At 42.7% G+C, this 22,355-nt stretch overlaps 1 protein-coding gene across 3 annotated transcripts; it reads right to left on the bottom strand.

The window, feature by feature from the left end:
• Positions 1-21,458, bottom strand: LOC136456521 (ribonuclease E/G-like protein, chloroplastic). Of its 3 annotated transcripts, XM_066456425.1 has the most exons (14): positions 20,948-21,458; positions 20,528-20,631; positions 17,102-17,286; positions 13,754-14,063; positions 12,463-13,661; positions 11,332-11,649; positions 11,202-11,243; positions 6,936-7,060; positions 3,633-3,780; positions 3,121-3,193; positions 1,963-2,075; positions 1,015-1,134; positions 657-812; positions 1-548 (listed from the first exon to the last, which is right to left on the bottom strand). In XM_066456425.1, the coding sequence occupies exons 1-14, from the start codon at positions 21,109-21,111 to the stop codon at positions 381-383; spliced, it is 3,225 nt and encodes a 1,074-aa protein (XP_066312522.1). In that variant the 5' UTR covers positions 21,112-21,458; the 3' UTR covers positions 1-380. The 3 variants fall into 3 exon arrangements, with proteins under 3 accessions (XP_066312522.1, XP_066312523.1, XP_066312524.1); XM_066456426.1 differs by lacking the exon at positions 20,528-20,631 and having other exon boundaries at positions 20,948-21,141; XM_066456427.1 differs by lacking the exons at positions 1-548; positions 657-812; positions 1,015-1,134; positions 1,963-2,075; positions 3,121-3,193 and adding an exon at positions 5,792-5,952 and having other exon boundaries at positions 3,644-3,780; positions 6,952-7,060.
• Positions 21,459-22,355: the final 897 nt, after the last annotated feature.

The raw sequence follows: 22,355 nt of genomic DNA, 5'->3' as shown, positions 1-22,355 counted from the left end.
TTTAGCCAACAAAAAAATATTGAGTTTGTAACAAAATTTGAATATAGGGTCTCGACAACGAATAAAAAAAATCACTGGAATTACTCGGTCTCCCAAGTTCAACGGCTCTAAAGCATAAGAGCTACATCTACCCTGACAGCGTCCTACATAAATCTGTCTAGTTTCCGTCCTACAAATGTTTCCTACTCTTTCTTGCATCCTAAATCCTAAGTATTTTGCATCACAAACTTAAAAATACTATAAACAAAAGCTGGTCGGGAGATATCGCTGGATCTCTGTGAATGAAAAGTATGACCCTCTTCCTGAATCTTTGCTCGTTCTAAGTTGTGAATAGCAAGGAAGACCCCCATGCTAATAAAATTGACGCTTTTGAAAGAGAATCACTTAGCACGCTTCGCCCGGCTCATCCACTTCTTGATAGGAAAAACAGATAGCTTGGGCCTCCCCTCTTTCTGGGGCAACTCTGATGATGTTTCTTTCTCCGCACATTTTTCCTTCTCTGAGTATGGTAGCAGTTCAAAGGCACCACGGGAGAAACCTCTGGCAATCTGAATGTAATGTATTTAAAGATGCTAGCTACCTCAGAAACTCCGAGTATAAATATAAATGAACCATGCTAAGAACACATACGAGGAGGCACCAGCAGAAGATTGTACCTTCAACAAAATCCACACTTTAAGGGAGCTACTCAGGAGTCCTAGTTTTGTCTTCTTTCCTGACGTCAAATACGTGCACATCTCATGATCCACTCTAAGCACAAATCTTGGCCATGATTTTGGTTTCTCAGGGTCTGATTTTCGTCGTGAGGCAGCCTGGTTCATTGAACAAGATTAACAGAAACAACGAATTCTGGCTCAATTATTAGTAACTAGAATTGGAAGCGAGCCTAGTTCAACTAGTTAGAGTGGGAGGTGCGGTTATGCATCATATAATTCCTGTTTGCATTAAATCAGTAGTTGATACTGTTGCTAACACACAAGAAAAATAAAAATGTAATTAGCCTTTAGGACTTACAAGACGTCGACATATTTCACGTTCAATCTTTGAAAAGGATGTGTCAAGAGCTTCCACACGACCAGTACCATGGCAGCATGTACATGGCTCACTGATCATGAAAGTGACACTTGGTCGGACCTGCAAACAACAATAAGCCATTTTAACACTACAATCATAAAATCAACTATCGTGGGATGAGCCAATCCTATACTTGTTTAGGGCGCCAGCTAGGCCCCTAAATTATTAATTTTCACATAGTATCATATGCATTTAATGAATGCCACATAGGGATGAAAACGGGGCAGATATTTTTCTGATATCCATCCGTCCCAAAATGGTTAAAACCCTACATGGATAGTTCGTATCCGAATTTTTTTTTCTCGAACACGCAGGAGAGCTGCGTATCTTTGTATTAAGAAGAAAAAAGGGGCAAGAGCCCTTACAACACACACCCACACTCCTAATTTGAACATTTAATTAATATTTGTATCGTATCCGAATCGGAATACTCAAAATCGGATTTCTGATATGTACTATATGAGATAGATATCAATATCCGACTATGAGATAGATATCAATATCTGACGTATCCGACATGATCCATATCCGGTTCCGAATCCCAAGAAAAAATATGGGATAGAATACAAGATCACTATATCCGATCCGTTTTCATCCCTAGTGCCACATAACAGTATTTGATGATTGTGGCATGGCATTTAAGAAGAAAGAAGTAAGCAGATTGGGCACGAGAACCAAGTTTTGAAAAGTGCACACTTGTTCTGGGCCTTAAACTTGGTTGCCATCTAAGCCTTCTTGACCTCTTTCCCTAGAGAGAATCTTGCAGGGCTTAGTTATCCCAACAATGGCCACTATTTCACTGAGGAAAATTAATGCACATATCGCATGTGATACAAAAAGAAATCCATGAACATGGCATTGTGTGACTTATGAAGCTGGTGCACATACCCTTTTTCTAGTTATTTCCATCAAACCTAGCTTTGATAGTTCTGAAACACCAACTGTTGATCGATCCTTTTCTACTGCTTTCTTCATTTCTTCATATACTAGCCTTTTGTTCGCTGGAAGAAAATGTGGCATCAGTGACAATGAGAAAGGAGAAGCAAATAAAAAAAGTTTGCATCATTATCATTTTCTATTAGTGGTGCTAACTAAGACATGTTGCCTTTTGGAGTTCACGATTTGTTAAAAAGAAGCGCCAGTCTTAAACATCCCAATTCACTATGCAAAACATTCATGCCAAACTGTCCCTTAATTGATGCAAAGAAAAATTATGGAATGTACCAGATATTCCAATAGGGAAGATACTGAACGAAAATTGATCAAAATTCACTCAGCTCAATTAAATTTACAGGCAAGTAATATCTAAACACTTTTAACCCGTAAGTAGTTCATTCACTTCATAAAGAGAGCACAGCTACTGCTACAGAACTTAGGGTGCTACAATGTCACCCCTTCTTGAAACTGAAGTGAAGAGTTTCAATGTGGTCAATTTTTTTATCGTTTCATGACAACTATATATGCTCTCATATATGAAATCTTACTGTTTTTTTCTCGAATACGCAGGAGAGCTACGTATCATTGCATTAAGAAGAAAAAAAGAGAATAAAAAACTCTTATACAATGATGAATGACTGAATAAAGCAAGGTTTAAACATAAAGAAAGAGTATAGTTTGTACGGTCCAAGCCCATGAAAACTGCAAACACACATATCAATAAAAATTCACGTGAAGTATAAAACCACTCCCTCCATCCTAAAATAAATCAATTCCTATAATCATCCTAGGAAAGGGTAACCACATCTATGACACAAATAAGTACATTAAGAAAATATATCTCATGATGTATCTAGTAACACTAATTTGGTGTCCTTTTCTATAAATTTGGTCAAAATAAAATAGTTTGACTTACAACTCTAGAAGTTGGTTTAATTTGGGATGGAGGTAGTACATTGTAGCAAAGAGGACTGTAGTGTATAGGTACCAGAATCCTGTATACTTTTAAGAGATATTATTAGGAGATTAGCACCAAAAGCACACATGGAGAAACTTGAACATTCAGTTTTGTGACATCAGTTATCAGATAGTATCTGAAATCATACTCACAATCATCTGACATATCGATAAAATCCACAATTATAATGCCACCAATATCCCTCAAGCGCAACTCACGGGCAATCTGCATTCAGAATTTTTTTCATGGTTATTCGTAATTTTTAATAAACTTCAAATTTACAATATATTTTCTGCTTCAACTATAGTGTCACCCTACGCAGAAGATGCAACGAATCTCTTACAAATATGACTGCAGGGATTCAACATGTTCCCTTACAAATATGACAGCGGGTTATTCAAGTCGTAATTCAGGAGTAAACATAAAGTTGCATAGACAAGAGAAAACACATCCTTTATGTGTTTGAACTGTTGAGCAAAACTGCAGGCAACAGATGAACTACGCCATGCATTTATTTTGAGATAGATGAACTCAAAGAAAAAAGGTGACAAAAAAAAGAAAACCAACTGAAAAATGGTTAAGGTGAATTATCCTTGAAAAGGCAAATTGGAAAACAATGCAAAGCAAGCTTACTTCCCAGTAAATTTCAAGATAAATCACATACTTGCTTTGCAGCTTCAAGATTGACTTCTAAAATAGCCTTCTCCTGTGATGTTCCCTGACCAAACATACTGTGACCACCATTCACATCAACTGAAACCAGAGCTTCAGTCTGTTCTATGACCAGAGAACCCCCATTGCATAGTGGTACCCTGCCACAAGGGGAAAAAACACAATATTACACAAACTAGACTTTACAGCTTACAACTTAGAGGTCAAGACAGTTACATAAACTTAAATTAAAAGTGAATTTTGAACTTTTTAAGCAGCTTTTCAGTATCAGTTCAATTAGATATCTTGTTTCAGAGCAACAAAACAGAACTGTGTTCCGTAGTGACAAACATCCGGCTCACACTGATTTTACCAAGATGATATATGGAAGGTCTCACAAACCAGACGTGGATCTCGGATTTGCAAGGTGCACTTTGAGTGAATGTCATTGTGGAATTCCTTGAACTATGGGACATTCTGTCTAATGTGGAACTACAGCCAGGTGTGGACGATTCTCATATTTGGTAACTCAACTCAAGTGGACAGTACACGGCAAAGTCAGCTTATAGGGGTTCTTCCAGAAATCAGTGAGATTGTTTTCTTGGGAGAGGATCTGGAAGACTTGGGCACCGAGCAAGTGTTGCTTCTTCATGTGGCTTGTCACACACAACAGGTGCTGGACAGAAGATAGGCTAGCAAGGCGGGGTCTTGATCATCCTTCTCGTTGTCTTCATTGTGACAAAGACACTGTCACTGAGACTATAAATCATCTTTTGGAGGACTGTATTTTTGCATGAGATTTTTGGTTTGGCATGCTGCAGGAAGTTGGCATGCAAAACCTCTCATCCCAGCTTGATGAAACATCTTTTGAGGGCTGGAGGGACAGGGCCAGCAAGGCTGTTGATGGATTGGCAAGAAAAGGCCTGAACTCTATCGTCATTTTAGGAGCTTGGACACTCTAGAACCAAAGAAATCGCTGTGCGCTCGATGGAGTTTCACCAAATCTAAATAGATTTTTATCCCTTGCCTGCCATGAGTTGAGGTTGTAGGGTATCGCAGGTGCCAGGGGTATGTCTTACATGACGCTGACTAGCCTGCTGCCCCAATGAATGAGTCCTAGGTCAGGGGTCGCTGTTAAACTGTTTTCCAGGAGATTTAGTTCTAGAATCAAAGGTGTGGAGTGCGATATTGTGTGGGGTTCTTTTCCTATCTTATTCTTCACAATATAATGATATTCACCTCTCCTGCGTGTTCGAGAAAAAAAAACATGATATATGGTCTGCAGACATCATGAATCTTTTTACTAAATTTGCCATTAGCAGCTAGGCAGCACCACTATGTTATCCACACACTACTCCAACCTACTCCACTAGCTGGCTAACTCAGTCATCATTCAAGATAATAAATAGCAGTCCTCTGTTGGGCTTGAAAAATAATTCTTGTTCACTAATGACCAAATGACACTTAAGCACATATTATGATCAGCGACCTCAGTTGAAACTAGTTCTATAGGACCTACATGCATGTGTACACACATCTGACCCATCTACATTTTACGCAAAAGTGTGTTTAATATTCTGAAACACACAGGAAATATTTGTAAGGTAGAGGACATAACTTAAGCTACCTCAGAGTATATACAACAACAAGCAAAGCCTTTAGTCCAAAGTTGGAGGGCTGTGGGGGTTCTATAGATGAAACCCAACAAGAGTATGAAATATTGGGTTAAAAAAGCAATAGTAGCGATTAGTGAAAGTAAGTTATATGAGCCTATAGTGTCATACCTGTCTATTGTATATTAAAATATTGCAAACTGATTTTTTGATATGGAATAATGTGTGGATGAAGTTATCCTTCAGCTTCACAGGTTCAACCACAACCTCAGATCTTCAATTTAATTATGCCTAAGCTTGATTAACTTGCTCATGTGCACTTTTTCTCTCACTCTTGGCTGCCTGTTGCATGCCGTTTTTCCTATTTTTCACCTATACAGGTTTTGCCTTGCTTTCCGTAACTCCTTTTCTCCATTCTTTTTTAATAAAATGCTCAGTAGGGTCCTCCCGTACTGTATTTCCCCTCAGAAAAATTGTCTTTATTGTTTCACTAATCTTGATTTTGGCTCGCACAAAAAAAAATGTCAAACTAATTGCACTTCTGGCGGTAGAGTCTTACCGCCTATGACCGGAAGGTCCCGGGTTCGAGTCGCGGTCTCCTCGCATTGCACAGGCGAGGGTAAGGCTTGCCACTGACACCCTTCCCCAGACCCCGCACAGAGCGGGAGCTCTCTGCACTGGGTACGCCCTTTTTTTTATTGCACTTCAAGACTCGCATATCTTAGTGAAGTCACAAAACAACTCAATAATTCAATCAACAGATGCTTTTCCCAATTGAGAAGGTGCTTGTGCTACTACTCAGTATATTTCAACACCAACGAGTAAAAATTAAGCCCACAAAATTGACAACCATGTGATATTGATTTTGGACACTACCCCAAATCCACATATTTTTTCCAAGGCCCTAATTGTTCGATCCACATCCTATAGTAGTAGACGTGCTAGTAATCATCAGGCCAAGATATCTTTCTATTTCTCTGATAGCTTTTTTCATGATGATGACTGGCAATGTACTTGGTAAATCTTATTCTGCTAACCCCATACTAGCTTGCTCTACGCAACCATGTTACTGCACAATTGCACATGCTATCCAACTGATTCTATCTATGAAACGGGTGGTTTTTACTGGAAGTGGGTGTTTTTTCCTGTAAGTGGGTGGTTTTCTGCCACCTAGATTATGATGTGGCCTAAGACCACCTGCTGCAAGTCCCTCTCTTCTATCTTTTCTTCTTGCCACTTTTTTTTCTTCATTCACACAGAAGCAAAGCGGCTGGCCATGGAAAGAGAGAAGAGAGAAAAGGACACGCTGCCCCAGGACATCATGGTGTTGGCAAAAAAAGGAAAAGGAAAACCGGCAATGAAGGAAAAACTCCTGCCACATCACTCCAAAACCAACAAAAAAGAGCTCAGAGATCAAAATCAAACAGTATAGATAATTAGGGTGCCAGATTTAAACAAGGGTTGAGGAACAAGAAATGGATTTATTCCTTGTTCTAATTCAAAATCATCTTAAAGCATTTCTTGTACTAGATCTACCAAACGAAGCAGAAGGTACAGTAACTTTAAGTTTTGTTCTACAGATGCACTACTTCAAAAAAATTACAGCACAAAATGATGAGTTAAACAACCATAAAAATGCTTACTAATGAAAAGAATTCCACCAACAGGAACTATGAAATAATATAGAAACAATGAAATAGCACCTTTTGAAAAGGATACTGTCTATCTCCTTCTCGATGTTGTATACATCAAATATAGGTTTTCTTTTCTCATAAAGCTCAACTCGGCTGCAGAGCTCAGGTGCAACTTCTTGAAGATAGCTTGTAACCTAAACACAAACAGGAAAATTATATGCTTCACAAGATTTAAGAAATAATTCTGCATAAGGATTAAGGATGAACAGTGCAACGAAACCAACAGGGTAAATGCTTTGTATAGTCGAGTAAACGAGGTACGCCAAAAAAAAAAACTCGACCGGGGGGGGGGGGGGGGGGGGGGGGTTAAAACTACCCCCGCAGCATTACAAATAAGAAGGACCTTCTCACCCGACAAAGAAACCCCCCGAACCCCCGCCCCCACCCTTACATGGTGGTTTTCCGTCGCCCAAGTGAGAATTGGGCCAGTGCCCCCCCCAGTGCTTTCGTTATGGGGACGGACGAGGGGATTGTTTTAACCTCAGCCTGAAATTCGCTCCCACGGGGAGTCGAACCCAGGACCTGAGGAGTGCCGCTGGGTCAGATATTCTACAATTCGTAATCCTTCTTTATACTAACTGCTATGTTTCAAAAACATCGCCTAGGCATCCAGGCAGACCCAGCTCTCCTTGGGGGTCTAGTTACATGCCTTGTTACCCAAGGGTGGAGGTATGTGTAATGTAGTGGGTGCGGCCACACCCACACAAAAATTAAATAACAGTAGTAAAAGCCAAATTTTCACCATATTTGCACCCTCATTTCACAAATTATTGCACCCACAAAGCAAGAGCACCCCCTCGGATTTGCTCTAGCTCTGGCATAGGCATCACCTAGGCGATAAGGCATGTTAGACGGACAGATTGGGCACCCCTGCAGCATGCACGGCATGCATGCTTCTATGTTCAGGTGCATTGCATTGCCTGATTGATTTGCTCCCCACTGCAACAACTAGGCTGATTAGGAAGTATTGTATTCTATGTATATCACATTAGATTGTTGCCTTGTATGTAGCCATTGTCGCCCGTTCTGAAGACTTTCCGCAGCAATGGCGGGCTGCTATGGAGGAAAAACATTCTCTTCAGCAAGTGGATCTTCTAGCACAAGCTACTGCCTTATTGGACCGCGGGGCTCTTCCTGGCTTCACCCAATGGTCCTATGTTGACTACGGCGAGACATTCAGTCCGGTGGTAAAGCCAACAACAGTTCGCACTGTTCTGTCCTTAAGCTTTGTCCCGCCATTGGCCTATTTTTTTTTTTTTTTTTTTCTCGAACACGCAGGAGAGCTGCGTATCATTTGTATTAGTAGAAGAATAAGGAGTCATACATAGACCCAAAAACACTCACCCCCACACCTTCCCTGATTTCTAAAGCTACATCACCTGAGTCTGAGAGTACAGCGACCAAGCATGCTAACTAACTAAGCACCCCTAGCAGTGAGCAAGGACAGACCCTTGGCTCCTGCCAAACACCACCAATGGGCATCATCCCTAGCTATACTAAGGGCTGTCATCAGCTCGATGTCAAGAACGTCTTTGTGCACGGCAAACAATGTCAATGTTATTTATATGACCGGCAAACATGTTCACCATCGTTGCACAAAGCACATCGAGATTGACATCCACTTCGTCCGCAAGAATTAGGTCGCATTGGGACAAGTTCGCGTGCTCCACGTCCCATCCTCCCACCAATTCGCAGGCATTATGACCAAAGGACTACTGTAGTCTGGCGCGTGCCTTGTGGTATCTGACATTCACCAATGCAGCCGATGATCCTACTCACTACCGTAGTTTGGCACGTGCCTTGTGGTATCTGACATACACACGGCCGGATATCTCATATGTCGTCCAACAGGCCTGTCTCTACATGCATGACCCTCCTAAACCACACTTCACTTGGGTCAAGCATATTTTGTGCCATCTTCGCAAAACCCTCGACTATGGCCTCTCTTTATTTCAGACTCCCCCTACTAAGCTGGTGGTTTACTCTAATGCTGATTGGGTGGGCTATCCCGACACCTGTAAGTCCACTTTGGGCTATGCAATCTTTCTTGGTGAGAATTTTACCTCTTGGTCCTCCAAGCACCAACCTACTGTCTCCCGCTCAAGCGTCCAGGTAGAATACCATGACATTGCCAATGGTATTGCCAAACCTACCTGGGTAGTGTTGGTTGGATGTTTTGTAACAGCATCTGATTACAGCGGCAATTGATAACGTTAGAATCTGTTTGTTTTGCCTCCACTATAAACGCATCCGCCGTAAAGAGATACGGGCTAATAGAAACCTGATACCGCTCAAACCTAGTTGTAATCTGTTCGCCTCATCTTCCCCTCGACAGCGCCGGTGCCACCCATCCCCAATGCCTCTCCGCGTCCTAGTGTGACTCTACCGCTTCCCATCCTCTCTACCTTCTCCAATAGTGCAATCTCGTCCTGCAGATGCAACTGGCCGCGGTGTCCACACAACTGCGCCGCCCACGCCGCGAGCTAGGGTGCTCTCATCTCGTCAAGGCCATCAGAGCGATGTCTAAGAATCCGATGTCGTCGCCGACGAAGAAACACTGCAACTTGCTGCACACCGTGAAGGCCTCCTCGAGCTGGGCGAGCGTCGCAGCCACCTGCTCTGGCACCAGCGAACGCTTTGTTGATGTACTACGAGATGATGAGCGGCTCGCAGACCAGCCTCTTGCCATGGACGAGCACAAGGTGGATGCAACTGGCCGCGATATGCATCCTCGATGCCATTAACAACTCAGCATCTAGAGTTCCTACTCGAAGCAGACGCGACCCTGCGCGCAAGCATGAAGATCTTGGTCTCGCTGTTTATCCGATTCCTTTACGGACAGAAACCAAAAAAAGCAAGCATTCACTTAATTTTGTTCCATTTGCAGCGTCTTCCATTACTGTTCACTTTTACATTTATTACACGATGCAACCAAACAGCACCCTTGTTGCGTCAGATGCTTATGGAGCTTCACACCTCTCTTCAGTGAACTACTTTGGTTTATTGTGATTGGGTGAGTGTTGTCTACCTCTCCACCAACCTCGTTAAGCATCGGCAGACTAAATCTGTGGAGGTAGATCTACACTTTATTCGTGAGCGCGCACTCTTGGTCATGTCCATGTTTTGCATGTCCCTACTACGTCGCAATTCACGGATATCTTCACCAAGGGCCTCCCTACATCCGTCCTCACAAAATTTTGGACTAGTCTGAAGTTCGACTTCCTCCCGCTCTGACTACACGAGGGTGTTAGATGGATGATTGGGCACCCCTGCTAGTGCTCATCTGGCACGGCAAATTGTCTGGTCTACACAAAAGCATGCACAACATGCAGCTTCTATGCTTGCCTGAATGATTTGCTCCATACGGGAATAACTAGGCTGATTAGAAAATATTTGTGTTCAATATATATCACATTAGATTATGGCCTTGTCAGTAGCCTCTACAATCATGCCAGTATGCCACGATGCGTATATGCACCACATCCTAATGAATGCAAATCATTGGGTGTTCTCCTCGAACTATCTCACACTTGCCTTGGGTTGGGTTGCTTAGTCGTCTTTGAAATCATGACAACCTGTTTCAAAAATAACTTTTTTTTTCTAAAAAGCATCCCACATTATGTGCATTTTGTTACCCTTAGCTAGGAAATCAAAAGAATAGACAGAAACATGACTGAGATTTGAACTACAGTCGATTGCCCATAACAGCATGTTTTATAACACTTTACTACAATTTAAGGAAGAAAATCAACAGAACCAATATTGAAGACAAGAAAGACAACCAGGTTTATACATTATAATATTATTTTAGCATGTCATTCATAGTGATGTATAATTAGTTAATGTATAAACAATAAATCAATGAATCACATATCTGTTTTGTTGAAAATAGTGAATTTTTTTATGAACTCCAAGAAAAAAGTTCCTCGTCATTCAAGATACGGTGTTCAAAAGTTTTTTTTTTTGAGACGTGTGTTCAAAAGTTAAGGAAGACACCTAGCAAAGCATTGTCGTTGATTTAATGTTTATACATTAACTAATCAGAATCAGTTTAGATGAAACAGTATGGCATTTTAATATTAAATTGCAGAACTAAATTATCAGATATAGACCCGTTCATGTGCAAAAAAAACCATCAAATAGATCTGTTTCTAGAGTTATACTGTTTAGGATTCCTAAAACCAACTCAGGCATGCATGTCAAGAGAAATTATGCAAATAAATATTTCTTCATGAGTTTAGATACCTAAGTGTTTGCTGTTATGAAGTTACTTACCTCATGATATGTTCGAGGAGAATCCACAACCAGTCTCTTGACCTAAATGCAGAATAGAGTTTAAAAGAAAGATATTGGTTAGGTTAAATATCAAACTAATGTGAGTAGATTGTAACATGAAGTAATTCACCTTTTCATTAAAATCATCTTGAACAACAGATAAAGTTTGACCCTTTGCTCTGTGCAACATTACAGGAACAGCACCTTCCACACCCTCCTCAGCAGCCAAGGCAGCAGATTGAGCATGCTCAGTTATTCCTTTCCAGGTAGATAGCAAGCCATCAAGGTCCTTCTGCAGTTCCTCCCAGGAATGACCAGCTGCAACTGTACGAGCCGTCAAAGTAAATCCAGGAGGTCGCAGTAATTTCGTGATGCCATTTAACCTGGTGCGCTCTATTCCGGTAATCTTTTTGGATACCCCAACTTTGTTGCCACGGGAAACCAGTATCTGCAAACTCAAAAGGTATACCGCTGAAGTTAATCCTAAAATTTCTTGCAAGTAGCGTGGATTTATTTTAATTTAAGGAACATGATGAAATATAAAAAGAACAATACTTGATCTATTGTTAGCTACCTGAAGAAAATTATGTACATTATAATATTATTTTAACATGTCAATATGTCATCATGATGTATAATTAGTTAATGTATAAACAATAAATCAATGAATCACATATCTGTTTTGTTGAAAATAGTGAATTTTTTTACGAACTCCAAGAAAAAGTTCCTCGTCAATCAAGATACAGTGTTCAAAAGTTAAGGAAGACACCTAACAAAGCATTGTGGTTTTCAAAAGGCCTTTAATTGCTTACTGCTAGCTTAGTTGTTTTGCAGTCTTTCTATTGCTCAAGTTGTAGCGATGATGGTCCCTATTTGCCATAGTCACAACAAGACATATGTGGTTGAAATTTTGCTTTAGTCACAACCATCATGCAAAATCTGTTTTGAACTCTCTATGATTGATAAGGCAGAGCTCTTGTCATTTCCTTCAAAAGGAATATTCTACTACAATACGTATCAATTAGCACAGTACTTGATATTTCACTGTGTTATTTGACAACATCATGTCAGATCACAATTGGAAAACAATGCCTACACACCCCATGTGGGAATCAGCTACATTAGTCAATATATAAACATTATTTTCAGAAATATTTCTTTGTACCACATGCATATTTCAATGGCGTAATCTAAAAGGTTGCAAAGCACACTAACTTTAATTATGGAAAAGCACCAAGGCTAGCCCCATGATCATACATACCCAAAATCGGCTTCGCAGGCATGGAAATGGACTAAGTGTTGGACCTTTCGTACCTAATCCTTCCTTGACAACTTGAACCATAACTTTTGTGCCCTTGCGAACTTGAGACCACCTGCTTTCATTTGTGTCATCATTAGATTCTCTTAAAGCATGTTGAATTGAAGATAAAGTCTTAAGATCATTGGAAATTTCTGATTGATCTCCTTGCAGTATGTCCTCACTATATTCATCTTCCATGTGATCATTTTCTTCATCTTTGCCTTCGTCATAAACAGAAATGCTGTCAAATTCATCACCATCGACATTGTTTATCTTAGCATCAGATGTTAGCACCACACCTTCTTCATTATCTGTAATATTCTCAACTGGAAATGATGAACCATCATGAGTTTCTTCATCTGCAAACTCGTCATCACTCATATCATCATCGTTTTCATAAGTTGGAAGGTTCTCTTCATCACAATAAGAATCATCAACAGGATCTGTTCCTCGGTTCTTAAAAACTTGAGGATACACAAAAGGATCTCGGTTTTGCTTTATGCTCATAAGTGAAGGCCTTGAAATTCCAATATCTACAAATGCTCCTCCCATATGAGGAACGAGCTTTGTTACTACACCTAAATAAATACTATCACACTGTACATTGTTCTTGATGGGTTCCAGCAAGAGTTCAACTAGTTTTCCATCTTCTAATACTGCAATTCTCTGAATAGTGCAGACAGAGGAGTTCATAAGTATAACTCTTGATAAAGGTTCATCACCAGTCGGCTTACTCTCATCCAAAGGTGTTGGAGGTTTTTCTATTTTCCTTAATTTTCTGATAATATCCCTTGCTTCTGTTTTTCCATCAGCATGAACTATAGTTTCATTTAGTTCCAATATAGATTGAAATAACCAGGGCTCTTCAACAGGCTGATCCTGTTGATGCATGTTTTTACTAACTCCACTCAAAGTGTGCTTATAATTTACAAACTTCTTTTGCCCTTTCTTATCTTTGACTTTTGCAACTGGTTTCTTTGCAGACACAATTGATTCAAGAATCCATGGCTCCTCTACGACTTGAGACCGTCCATGTTGGCTTATATAACTGGCAGTTGGTATTTCAGTTACATAGTTGTGCATGATGCTAGATTGATTATCCAACAACAGTTTTGCATGTAAAGGTGTGCCATTCCCAAGCTTGAATATAATATGATCACCTGCAAATCCACTGGAAATATTTAAGTGTTCAGAACCGCTAAAGAAGACAATTAACTATTACTTTCTAGAAGATGTGGTAATGCAACATTACCTACAGATAAACCTTGATTTGATGTATCCCTGGCAGAGTGATCTTTCACAATGCTCTGATTATTTCCACCATCAAAAAGTTCACCTTCAAGAGAACCAGCTTCCATCAGCCATGATCCCCATGAAGGAGTAGGAAGACCTGCTAGACTGGTTTTCGTCCATAGGTCCTTCACAACAATGACCTGCTTTTTCTGGCCAACTGAAGGTATTGATAAGGAGTATACTGGACCTGGCCTCCATATAATATCAGAAGATGAACCCATTTCTTCTCGAACAAAATAATTATATTTGAAATGCACTCCATATGGTACCTGAAAGAATAAAGAATGTGATGCTCCAAAAGTAAAAGAAGATACAAGAGCTCCAAAAACAGTTAAATCAACATGGCATTCATCAAACTCACCAAATATTTGTAGAATTTACTTTATCTGTCCTTGATAAATGAATGTTCCCTTATTGAACTATTTTGTTTCTACAAGTAGTGAGTGAATTGTTTCCATGAGTAGCTAGTGAATATGTCATTAGTTAAAAGAAGAAGAATACAGTAACACGGTTTGTCTTATGTGCTAACCAGCACCAGTTGGATATTAAAAAAAAACTGAGACAAGGCTCCTAATTTTTGTCTGAGGTGTTACGAATAAGGGAGACCAAATTGGATGATAGTATTGAGGCCCAAAGGGACTATTACATAGAGTACATGAGAGACGCAGGAGGGAAACAGTAGAATTGGGAAAAACACCTCACACCCCTTGGGTTGGGTGCCTTTCATATATATAGTAACAAGTGACTTCAGTTATAAGTAAGCCACATACAATTAGACACCTAGACATATACATATCTAACACACACACACACACACACACCCACACACACACACGCACAGTCGTAGCACGAGGCTCACAGACACGATCACTGGTTTCAGGCAGGCCTTTAGTCATGGTATCCGCGAACAGAGGACGGCACGGCACATGCAAAACACGAACTTCACCTAGGGCGACCTTCTCAAGGACGAAGTGAGAACCTGGTGCAACCAGCAGCACTCAGCGACAGCACGGTACTCTGCTTCAGCACTAGAGCGAGAGAAGTGGTCTGACGCTTGGACGACCAAGGCACCAAGGTGTCGCCAAGGTAGACACAGTAGCCCGATGTGGAGTGGAGGGAGTCGAGGCACCCTGCCCAGTCCGGAGAGGACCGGTGCCAATGTGTAGACCAGTAGAAAGAGTGCCCTTGACGTAGTGGAGAATGCGTTTGACAAGGGATGTGTAGACCAGTAGAAAGAGTGCCCTTGACGTAGTGGAGAATGCGTTTGACAAGGGCAAGGTGCGGCTCCGTGGGGTCATGCATGAAGAGGCACACCTACTAGACCTCATAGGCCAGGTCGGGGCGGGTGAGAGTAAGGTCTTGTAGCGCCCCGGCGAGGCTACGGTACTCGTACGGGTCGGCGATTGGGGCACCATCTGTAGCGGAGAGCTAGGACTTAGAGTCCACAGGCGTCGTGGTAGGATGATACTCCACTCGGACATGCCAGTACATTGGAGAAGCTCAACAGCATACTATACTGGCGCTGCGAGAGCAACAGTCCATCGGAGGAGCACGTGACGGAGATGCCGAGGAAGTGGTGGAGCACGCCGAGGTCAAGCTGAGGCACGCAGTGATGCGATGTAGGAGGTCCGGGGAGGAGGTCGTCAGGACGATGTCATTGACATAGAGCAGCAAGTAGGCAACGCTATCTCGATTATAAATAGAGAGACATCGGTGGCGGAGAACGTGAAGCCGAGCTAGCAAAGATACGTGGCAAACCACTAGTGCCACGCACGGGAAGCTTGCTTCAGGCAGTAGAGGGACTTCTGCAACAAACAAACGTGATTAGGTGCAGAGGGGTCAACGAAGCCAGGAGGTTGCTGGCAGTAGACAGACTCCTCAAGACTGCCATGGAGAAAGGCATTCTTGACATCAAGCCAGTGGATCGGCCACGACCGCGAGGCGGCGATGCTGAGGACGACGCGGATCGTGGCCGGTTTGACAACCGGGCTGAATGTCTCATCGTAGTCCACGCTATGCTGCTGGGAGTAACCGCGAACGACCCAACTTATGGCAGGCCAGCGACCCGTCGGCGTGGTACTTAAGCTTGTAGATCCACTTGCCAGTGACGACATTGGCACGAGGCCGGGGAACAAGGCGCCAACTCTAGTGAAATCAATCGAGACTTGGAGAGGTCCTTGGTGATCTACCGGCTTCTAGTTGTGCCCATGTCGTAGCGGCCGAGCTTGGTTGCTCGCTAGGCCAAGTAAAGCGGTGATCTAAGGATCCACCTCAACGCGGATTAAGTTGCCGGCAAGCAACCGAACCTCAGGATAAATAGTGTCACTTACCTTCGGTGGTTTGCATAACACTGCGATTACAATTCATATATTGTGCTTGTGTGATTTGTGTAGCTCTAGCTCTCTAGTGGGTAGTGTATATTAGTTGCTCTCTTTGTTAGATCACTAGTTGCTAGGTGTCACCTCTAGTTGTGTGTTTGTATGTTTAATTAGTTAACCTTGCAACTACAATTGTGTAGGGGGCTTGCTTTGTATTGACTAGACTAGGCAAGTAGTGGCTAGTGGGATTGTCTCTTTTACTAATACACTTGCCTAGTGTCTGTCTTTGTACAAATTTTAATTAGCCTATTCACACCCCACCCACCCCCCACCCCCCCTCTCTACCTATGCATAGAGCGGCGCCTGAAACGGGGGACCGCTCGTAACAGCCCCACACACCAACGCGGATGAAGACTGGCGGACGAAGAATCCGACGACGGGCGCGACGATGAAGGCGGGCCAGGAAGCACGCAACGAGCGGATCGCCGACTGGGCAGACTCCACGACAGTCGCGTGTACGAACGGTGCTGGCCATAGCAGGTGAAGATGGCCGGATTTGGATCTGCCTCATGCAAACATGCTGCTGCTGAAGAGGACGAAGAATGATGGCTCGATCCATGACGAAGACTAAAAAAATAGTATGTAGCTCTACAAAGGCTGCCTCATCTATCTTCCACTTCCAATGCCATAATCCCCTTCAAGCCATGTGATATGGCATTCCTCTGCCAATATGTGCCCCATGCTCCCGTTGTGACAGCAACTATGTAATCATTCATCTTTGAACCAAATACAGCATGCTTAACAAATTAAACTACCTAAAAGATCGTTGGTAAATATCACATCAACTAAATATGAATTTTCTAAAATAATTGAGTAAATTGACTTCAAATGCTTCTCGAATATTGAAATACGATTTATCATCCACACAATATTATTCTTAATTAATAAATGTTATGCTCAGAAGATGATACTGTTAAAAGAAGATTTACCTTTATTTCAGCTGTCCATATATTATTGCTTTCAACAGAAGGAGCCAACTGAACAGCCATGTTGGATTCCCAGCAGCCCAGGGTAACCGGGTCTCCTGTTATGAATATTAAGCACCCATCTTGTACATCTGCTTTCAGGTTCCATGATATTGTACAGAATCCTTTACAGGTTATGGCTAAATCATCTGTTAGAAAATGAACATGAAACACTGTAAACGTCCAACCATTAACTTGTATACTAATAGCGTAAACAATTTTAGTTGTACATTTCATTGAACTTAATAAATCAACGTATATTTTTTTTCTCGAATGACAGTGTGTCATTTCATTAAGAAGAGAATGAAAACAATGGAGAGGCAGAGCCTGCTCCCCCAAGTAACCAAATACAGGACTCTTAGCGCCACACTAGGAAAAAAAACATGCGACCACTGCCCAAAAAACGCCTAAGCAGCCATAGGTACCAACCTACTAAGAAGCAGCAGAGCCTTAGCTCCAGCCCAACACCACAACATACATTCTTCAGAAACTGTAGCTAAAACTCTTTGGACACAAGGAGTAGCACCCTCAAAGACAGGCATTCCTGTGCTTCCACATCTCCTAAACAACCAGAATGATGAATGAATTCAGTCCTTTTGTTTGCTCTTTTGGAACAGCCTTGATTATTTTGCACCACCAGCTAGAAAAACGAGAATCCTCTAGCTGCGGTTCAAGGGGAAGCAAGCCCAACACATGAAAGATAGTTGTCCAAAGTCCAAACCTGCCATGTGAAAACACAAGCAACAAGAGTATGCTGTATTGTTTCATCATCTTGACCACATAGTGGACAACAGACGGGTGGGGAAGTTCTCTTTTTGCAAGGCAGACGTATATTTTTTCTCAAACACGTAGGAGCTACGTATCTTTATATTAAGACGAACAAAAAGGGAGGATGTTTTAGGATACCACTAAATATAGGATGTTGGATAGGGGGACTGTTGGAGGGTGGTTTTGTTGCATAAACCTTAATTTTGACTCTAAGAGATTGGATAGGGTAACTCTTGGAGATGCTCTTAGATTACACATGTGCCCTCGTTTACATAATACAAGACCTCGATTAATAAAACACCTAAACAAGATCCACCGTTGGGACATACACATACAGGTAGGAGATACCTCTAGCCGCTGCCAAGCCCCCACAACTTCATTGCCTCGCTAGCCAGCAGCAAAGCACCAGCCAAATTTGACAGGGCTCCATAAGTCAAAGTAATCTCATAAACTGAATAAAATTTGCAACATTTCGACTTGATTTGATTTATTAGATGAACAACTTTGTACTGTGTGCATTGCAAGCAGAAAACTTGTCTACTTTGACATTCAGAATAAAAAATGACTCAACTCTTCAGCAAAAAAGTTTAAACTTGGCAATAGTGACACTAAAGATGGATTACTAAACACAAAGTGTTGTGCTTAGTTTTCTTTTCAAGCGCCAGTCTCGTGGTCCTCCAAGCGCCAGTCCACTGTCGCGTTCCAGCGCTGAGGCCAAATACCGTGCTGTGGCCAACGCTGTCGCCGAAGCTACCTGGCTGCGCCAGCTCTTACTTGAGCTTCATATGCCTCTCCGCCGAGCGACACTTGTCTACTGCGACAACATCAGCACGGTCTACATGTCCATCAACCCCGTTAAGCATCAGCGCACCAAGCACATTGAGATTGACCTACACTTTGTCCGTGAGCGTGTGGCTCTAGGTGACACCAAGGTTCTGCACGTCCCCACAACGTCGCAGTTCGCCGACATCTTCACCAAAGGGCTTCCAGCTTCTGTCTTCAATGAGTTAAGGTCCAGTCTCAACGTTAGCAAGGCTGCCGCTTCGACTGCGGGGGCGTGTTAGACAGGCCTAGTGCTTATATGGTTAGGATAGATTGATTGATTGATTGATATCTAATAGGCAAGGATCCCCCGCTGGTTCTGTTCCTTGCCTATACATGAGTAACCTCATCAACTATCTTGTGCCTAATCTCTTACAGTGACAATTGATCTAGCATTCATGCAGTATGTGCCTGAGGTTATTCAAAAGAGTCTTGCACTACAGACAGATATGCAGATCAATGTAGCGATTGAGCCTTGGCACTGGTGGCCAGAAAGAAACAGAATAAGAGGGAGGGAGAAAAGGAGAACAAGTTTGAATGAATGCCCAGACATTGGAGTTCATGAAGTTAAAACAGCAGTGGAGCCAAATTATAAAAGCCCTAAACAACAAAGTTGGAAAAAACAGAGGGAGATGTACTAAAGATAAACACTGACGGAGTTTTTTTCAGCCTTCTACTGCTCTGGCTGGACGGGGATATGTTGTCAGGGATGTTGTAGTTGCTGGTGCAGAAAGTCTGGTTTTATAACTGGAGCCGCTACATACAGAACCCGCATCTTCTTTTTTTTTTTGGGGAGGGGGGGGGCTCGATGCCACCTTGCTACATGAAATGGGCCGGCCATGTGATTCTTGAGTTGTAGAGAAAGGAATGTTTGATCTTGCACCAACTGGTGGCCTGATATGTGAACTAAAGACTACATACTGCTAAGAGAATTTTATTAGTTCTTCAATTAACTATGTTCCAAGAAAATTGTATCAAGCCAGCGTATGCTTTAGCCGAACTAGGGTGTAAGTGTCAGCTCATGTGGCATCCAAATGTATCCGGGACCTGGTTACCAGTGATTTAGCTGATCCCATGAGTTGATAGACTGGATGGTTGGGGCTTCCTCCAAGAAATCTTTAAGTGGAACAAATTCACTTCTTCTCTCAAGGAGTTCTCTGAGTCTTGGCTACAAGGCAAGGGGCCTTTGCTTATTAGGTTAATCTTGTTCGTTTTTGCTCGCTTGGGCCATCTGGACCAACAGGAACAAGATGGCTATCCAGCACCAGTTTCCAAAGTCTCCGTCTGACATCATATACACTGCTGTATCGTTTATGCAGAAATGGAGTATCCTGCTTAAGGAAGCCGATCGTTGATCGCATCAAGCAAGTGAAGGACAACATCTTGCTTTGGATTGGAAACTTCAAGCCCACGGTGTTCAGCTCTACTGATGTATATGAAATCTAGTGGCTGGAGTAGCTTTTGCTGGATTTGTGTTTGCGTCTGTGAATCTGGTTTACCCAGTAACGTTTATATTGCGTTTGTGGAACTGGTTTACCCAGTGATGTATGTGATGTTTTCTTAAAAGCAGAGGCTATGCCTCCATTAAAAAAATAGACTGGATGGTTCCAGATTAAAAAAAAGGAACATTTCCTCGCTGTGGGGGAAAACCCCACAAGAAATATCTCCAGCATCCTAAGACACCACCTTGACGAATATCTGTTGTGCTAAGCGTTCTAAGACACCATCTTGACGAATCTATTGTTGATTACTCTAAAAAATATCTATTGTTGCTTAGCACAAACGAAAAATAGAAATTACCACTCCCGTTAGACTTTGGTGCCTTTGGGGAAAGTGCCAAGTTCGTTTCCACTTGAAGATTACTTCTAAGACCATCCATGAATTGCGCCGAAGATACGGAGTGCCTACGAAGATTAATTAAGAGGCTGTCACCATATAAACAACAATAGGACCATTTCTCTAAGCAAACAAAGTTCAGATTGTTTAGGCCAATGATTCGTAGCAAAGAGGCTACATCAACAAGTTGTTCCTGAATGCCTTAAGGAAAACTCGGGAATTCCACTAGTTTGATCACTGCAGCTCAAATCTAAAGGTAGAGAAAACAAAGTTTGCATTATTGGAACTTGGGGTCAAAGTAAGAAAATAATAAAGCACTTCATAGCAAGAAATGTACGAAGTAAGAAAATAATAAAGCACTTCATAGCAAGAAATGTACGATACCTTCCCCGAAGACCGGATAGAGCCGAGCTGACCGCGCCCACGCCGCGACGCGACGCATGAGCGGCCGCGGTGGAGGCCTCTGTAGCGGCGGAGCCGGCGGTAGCGCGGCAGAGGGGCCACATGCTAACGAGAGTAGGCGCTAGGCCCAGCACGCAGGCGGCCATGGGAGCGCGCAGTAGGGCTTCTCCCCTCTGCCACGGGCTGGAGGCTCCACCGCTTCTGCGGCTCCGCTCCTTGTTTCCGGATGGGGGATAGGAGATGCCGACTCGCCCAGATAGCGACCAGAGGCGGAAGAGCCAGAACGCACCACTTCACCTCTTCCCGGCCAGGGCGGCAGCTCGGCGGCCAGCCTGCCCGACTGGAGCAGCGGCGGCTCGCCCTTCCTGGTGCAGCAGGGAGAGGAAAAGAGGGGAGGGGCCTGTGCTCTGGGAGGAAGAGGAGGGGGGGCTGCAGGGCGCCGGCGTGCAGAGCAGGGAGCAGGGCATAGGTCCTCTGGGAGAAGCAGAGCAGGGAGCACGGCATATTGCGCGGATCGCTGGTCTGATAAGGCAGGGCTAAAATACAGCCTGATTTACCGTGGAAGAAAAATAGGCATGGCTAAAATACCGTTGTCAGATTTATCGTGGACGAAAAATATTATTAGTTAGTTGAAAAAGTACGGTTTATAAGTCAAACGAATATGACACGGTTCGTGTCATATGTTGGGAATAAGCTGTTCTTGTGGCTCGTATGCAGGCTGCGGCCGTGGCGAGAGGCCTGTTCGGCTGGAACATAAGGGGCTGGTTTCGCCTAATTCAATAATATTTTATGAGAGAGAGTAAGCTGAAATAGGCTGACTTGGCTGAAAAATAGTTCAAGCGAACAGGCCCAAGACACTGATAAGCCGAAGTGATAAGTTTAAATGAACACTTCCGTTCATTTCCTTGTACACATGTGGGTGTGTTGTGGCGTGCGTAAGGGGCTGGGCTGCTGGCGGCGGCAGTACGTGTGTTTTTTTTCTAGACGTCTGTCCGGACGTGTATATGCGGACGCACTCTATTTTTGGACTTGTGCAGTGAATCGGGTCCAACAACAATCAGTCTGTTTCTCTTTGTGCTCTCTCTTTCATCTTTATCTAGCAACATAATCCCTACTCAATTCGTTCGGCGTGGCTTCAATGCATCGGGCGCAGATCCCCACTTTGCATGGCGTCTTCATTCCTCTCTACGTCACATCTGTCACCACGCTGTTGACGCTAGTTAACAACCATTATAAACCATCAATAAAACATGTATAAGGGCACAATTGTGATCACCAACAAAGGTTTAGGAGTTTAAACTAACAAATTTTACGAGTTTTGGTGAATCTGTATTTTCTGCAGGGTTTATCCAGAAAACCGTCAAGGCGGACCTACATGACATAATTAATC

This window comes from Miscanthus floridulus, chromosome 6, assembly GCF_019320115.1.
Source record: "Miscanthus floridulus cultivar M001 chromosome 6, ASM1932011v1, whole genome shotgun sequence".
NCBI lineage: Eukaryota > Viridiplantae > Streptophyta > Magnoliopsida > Poales > Poaceae > Miscanthus > Miscanthus floridulus.
Note: the sequence above shows the minus strand (reverse complement) of the source record. Positions and strands in the feature narration are given on the sequence as shown.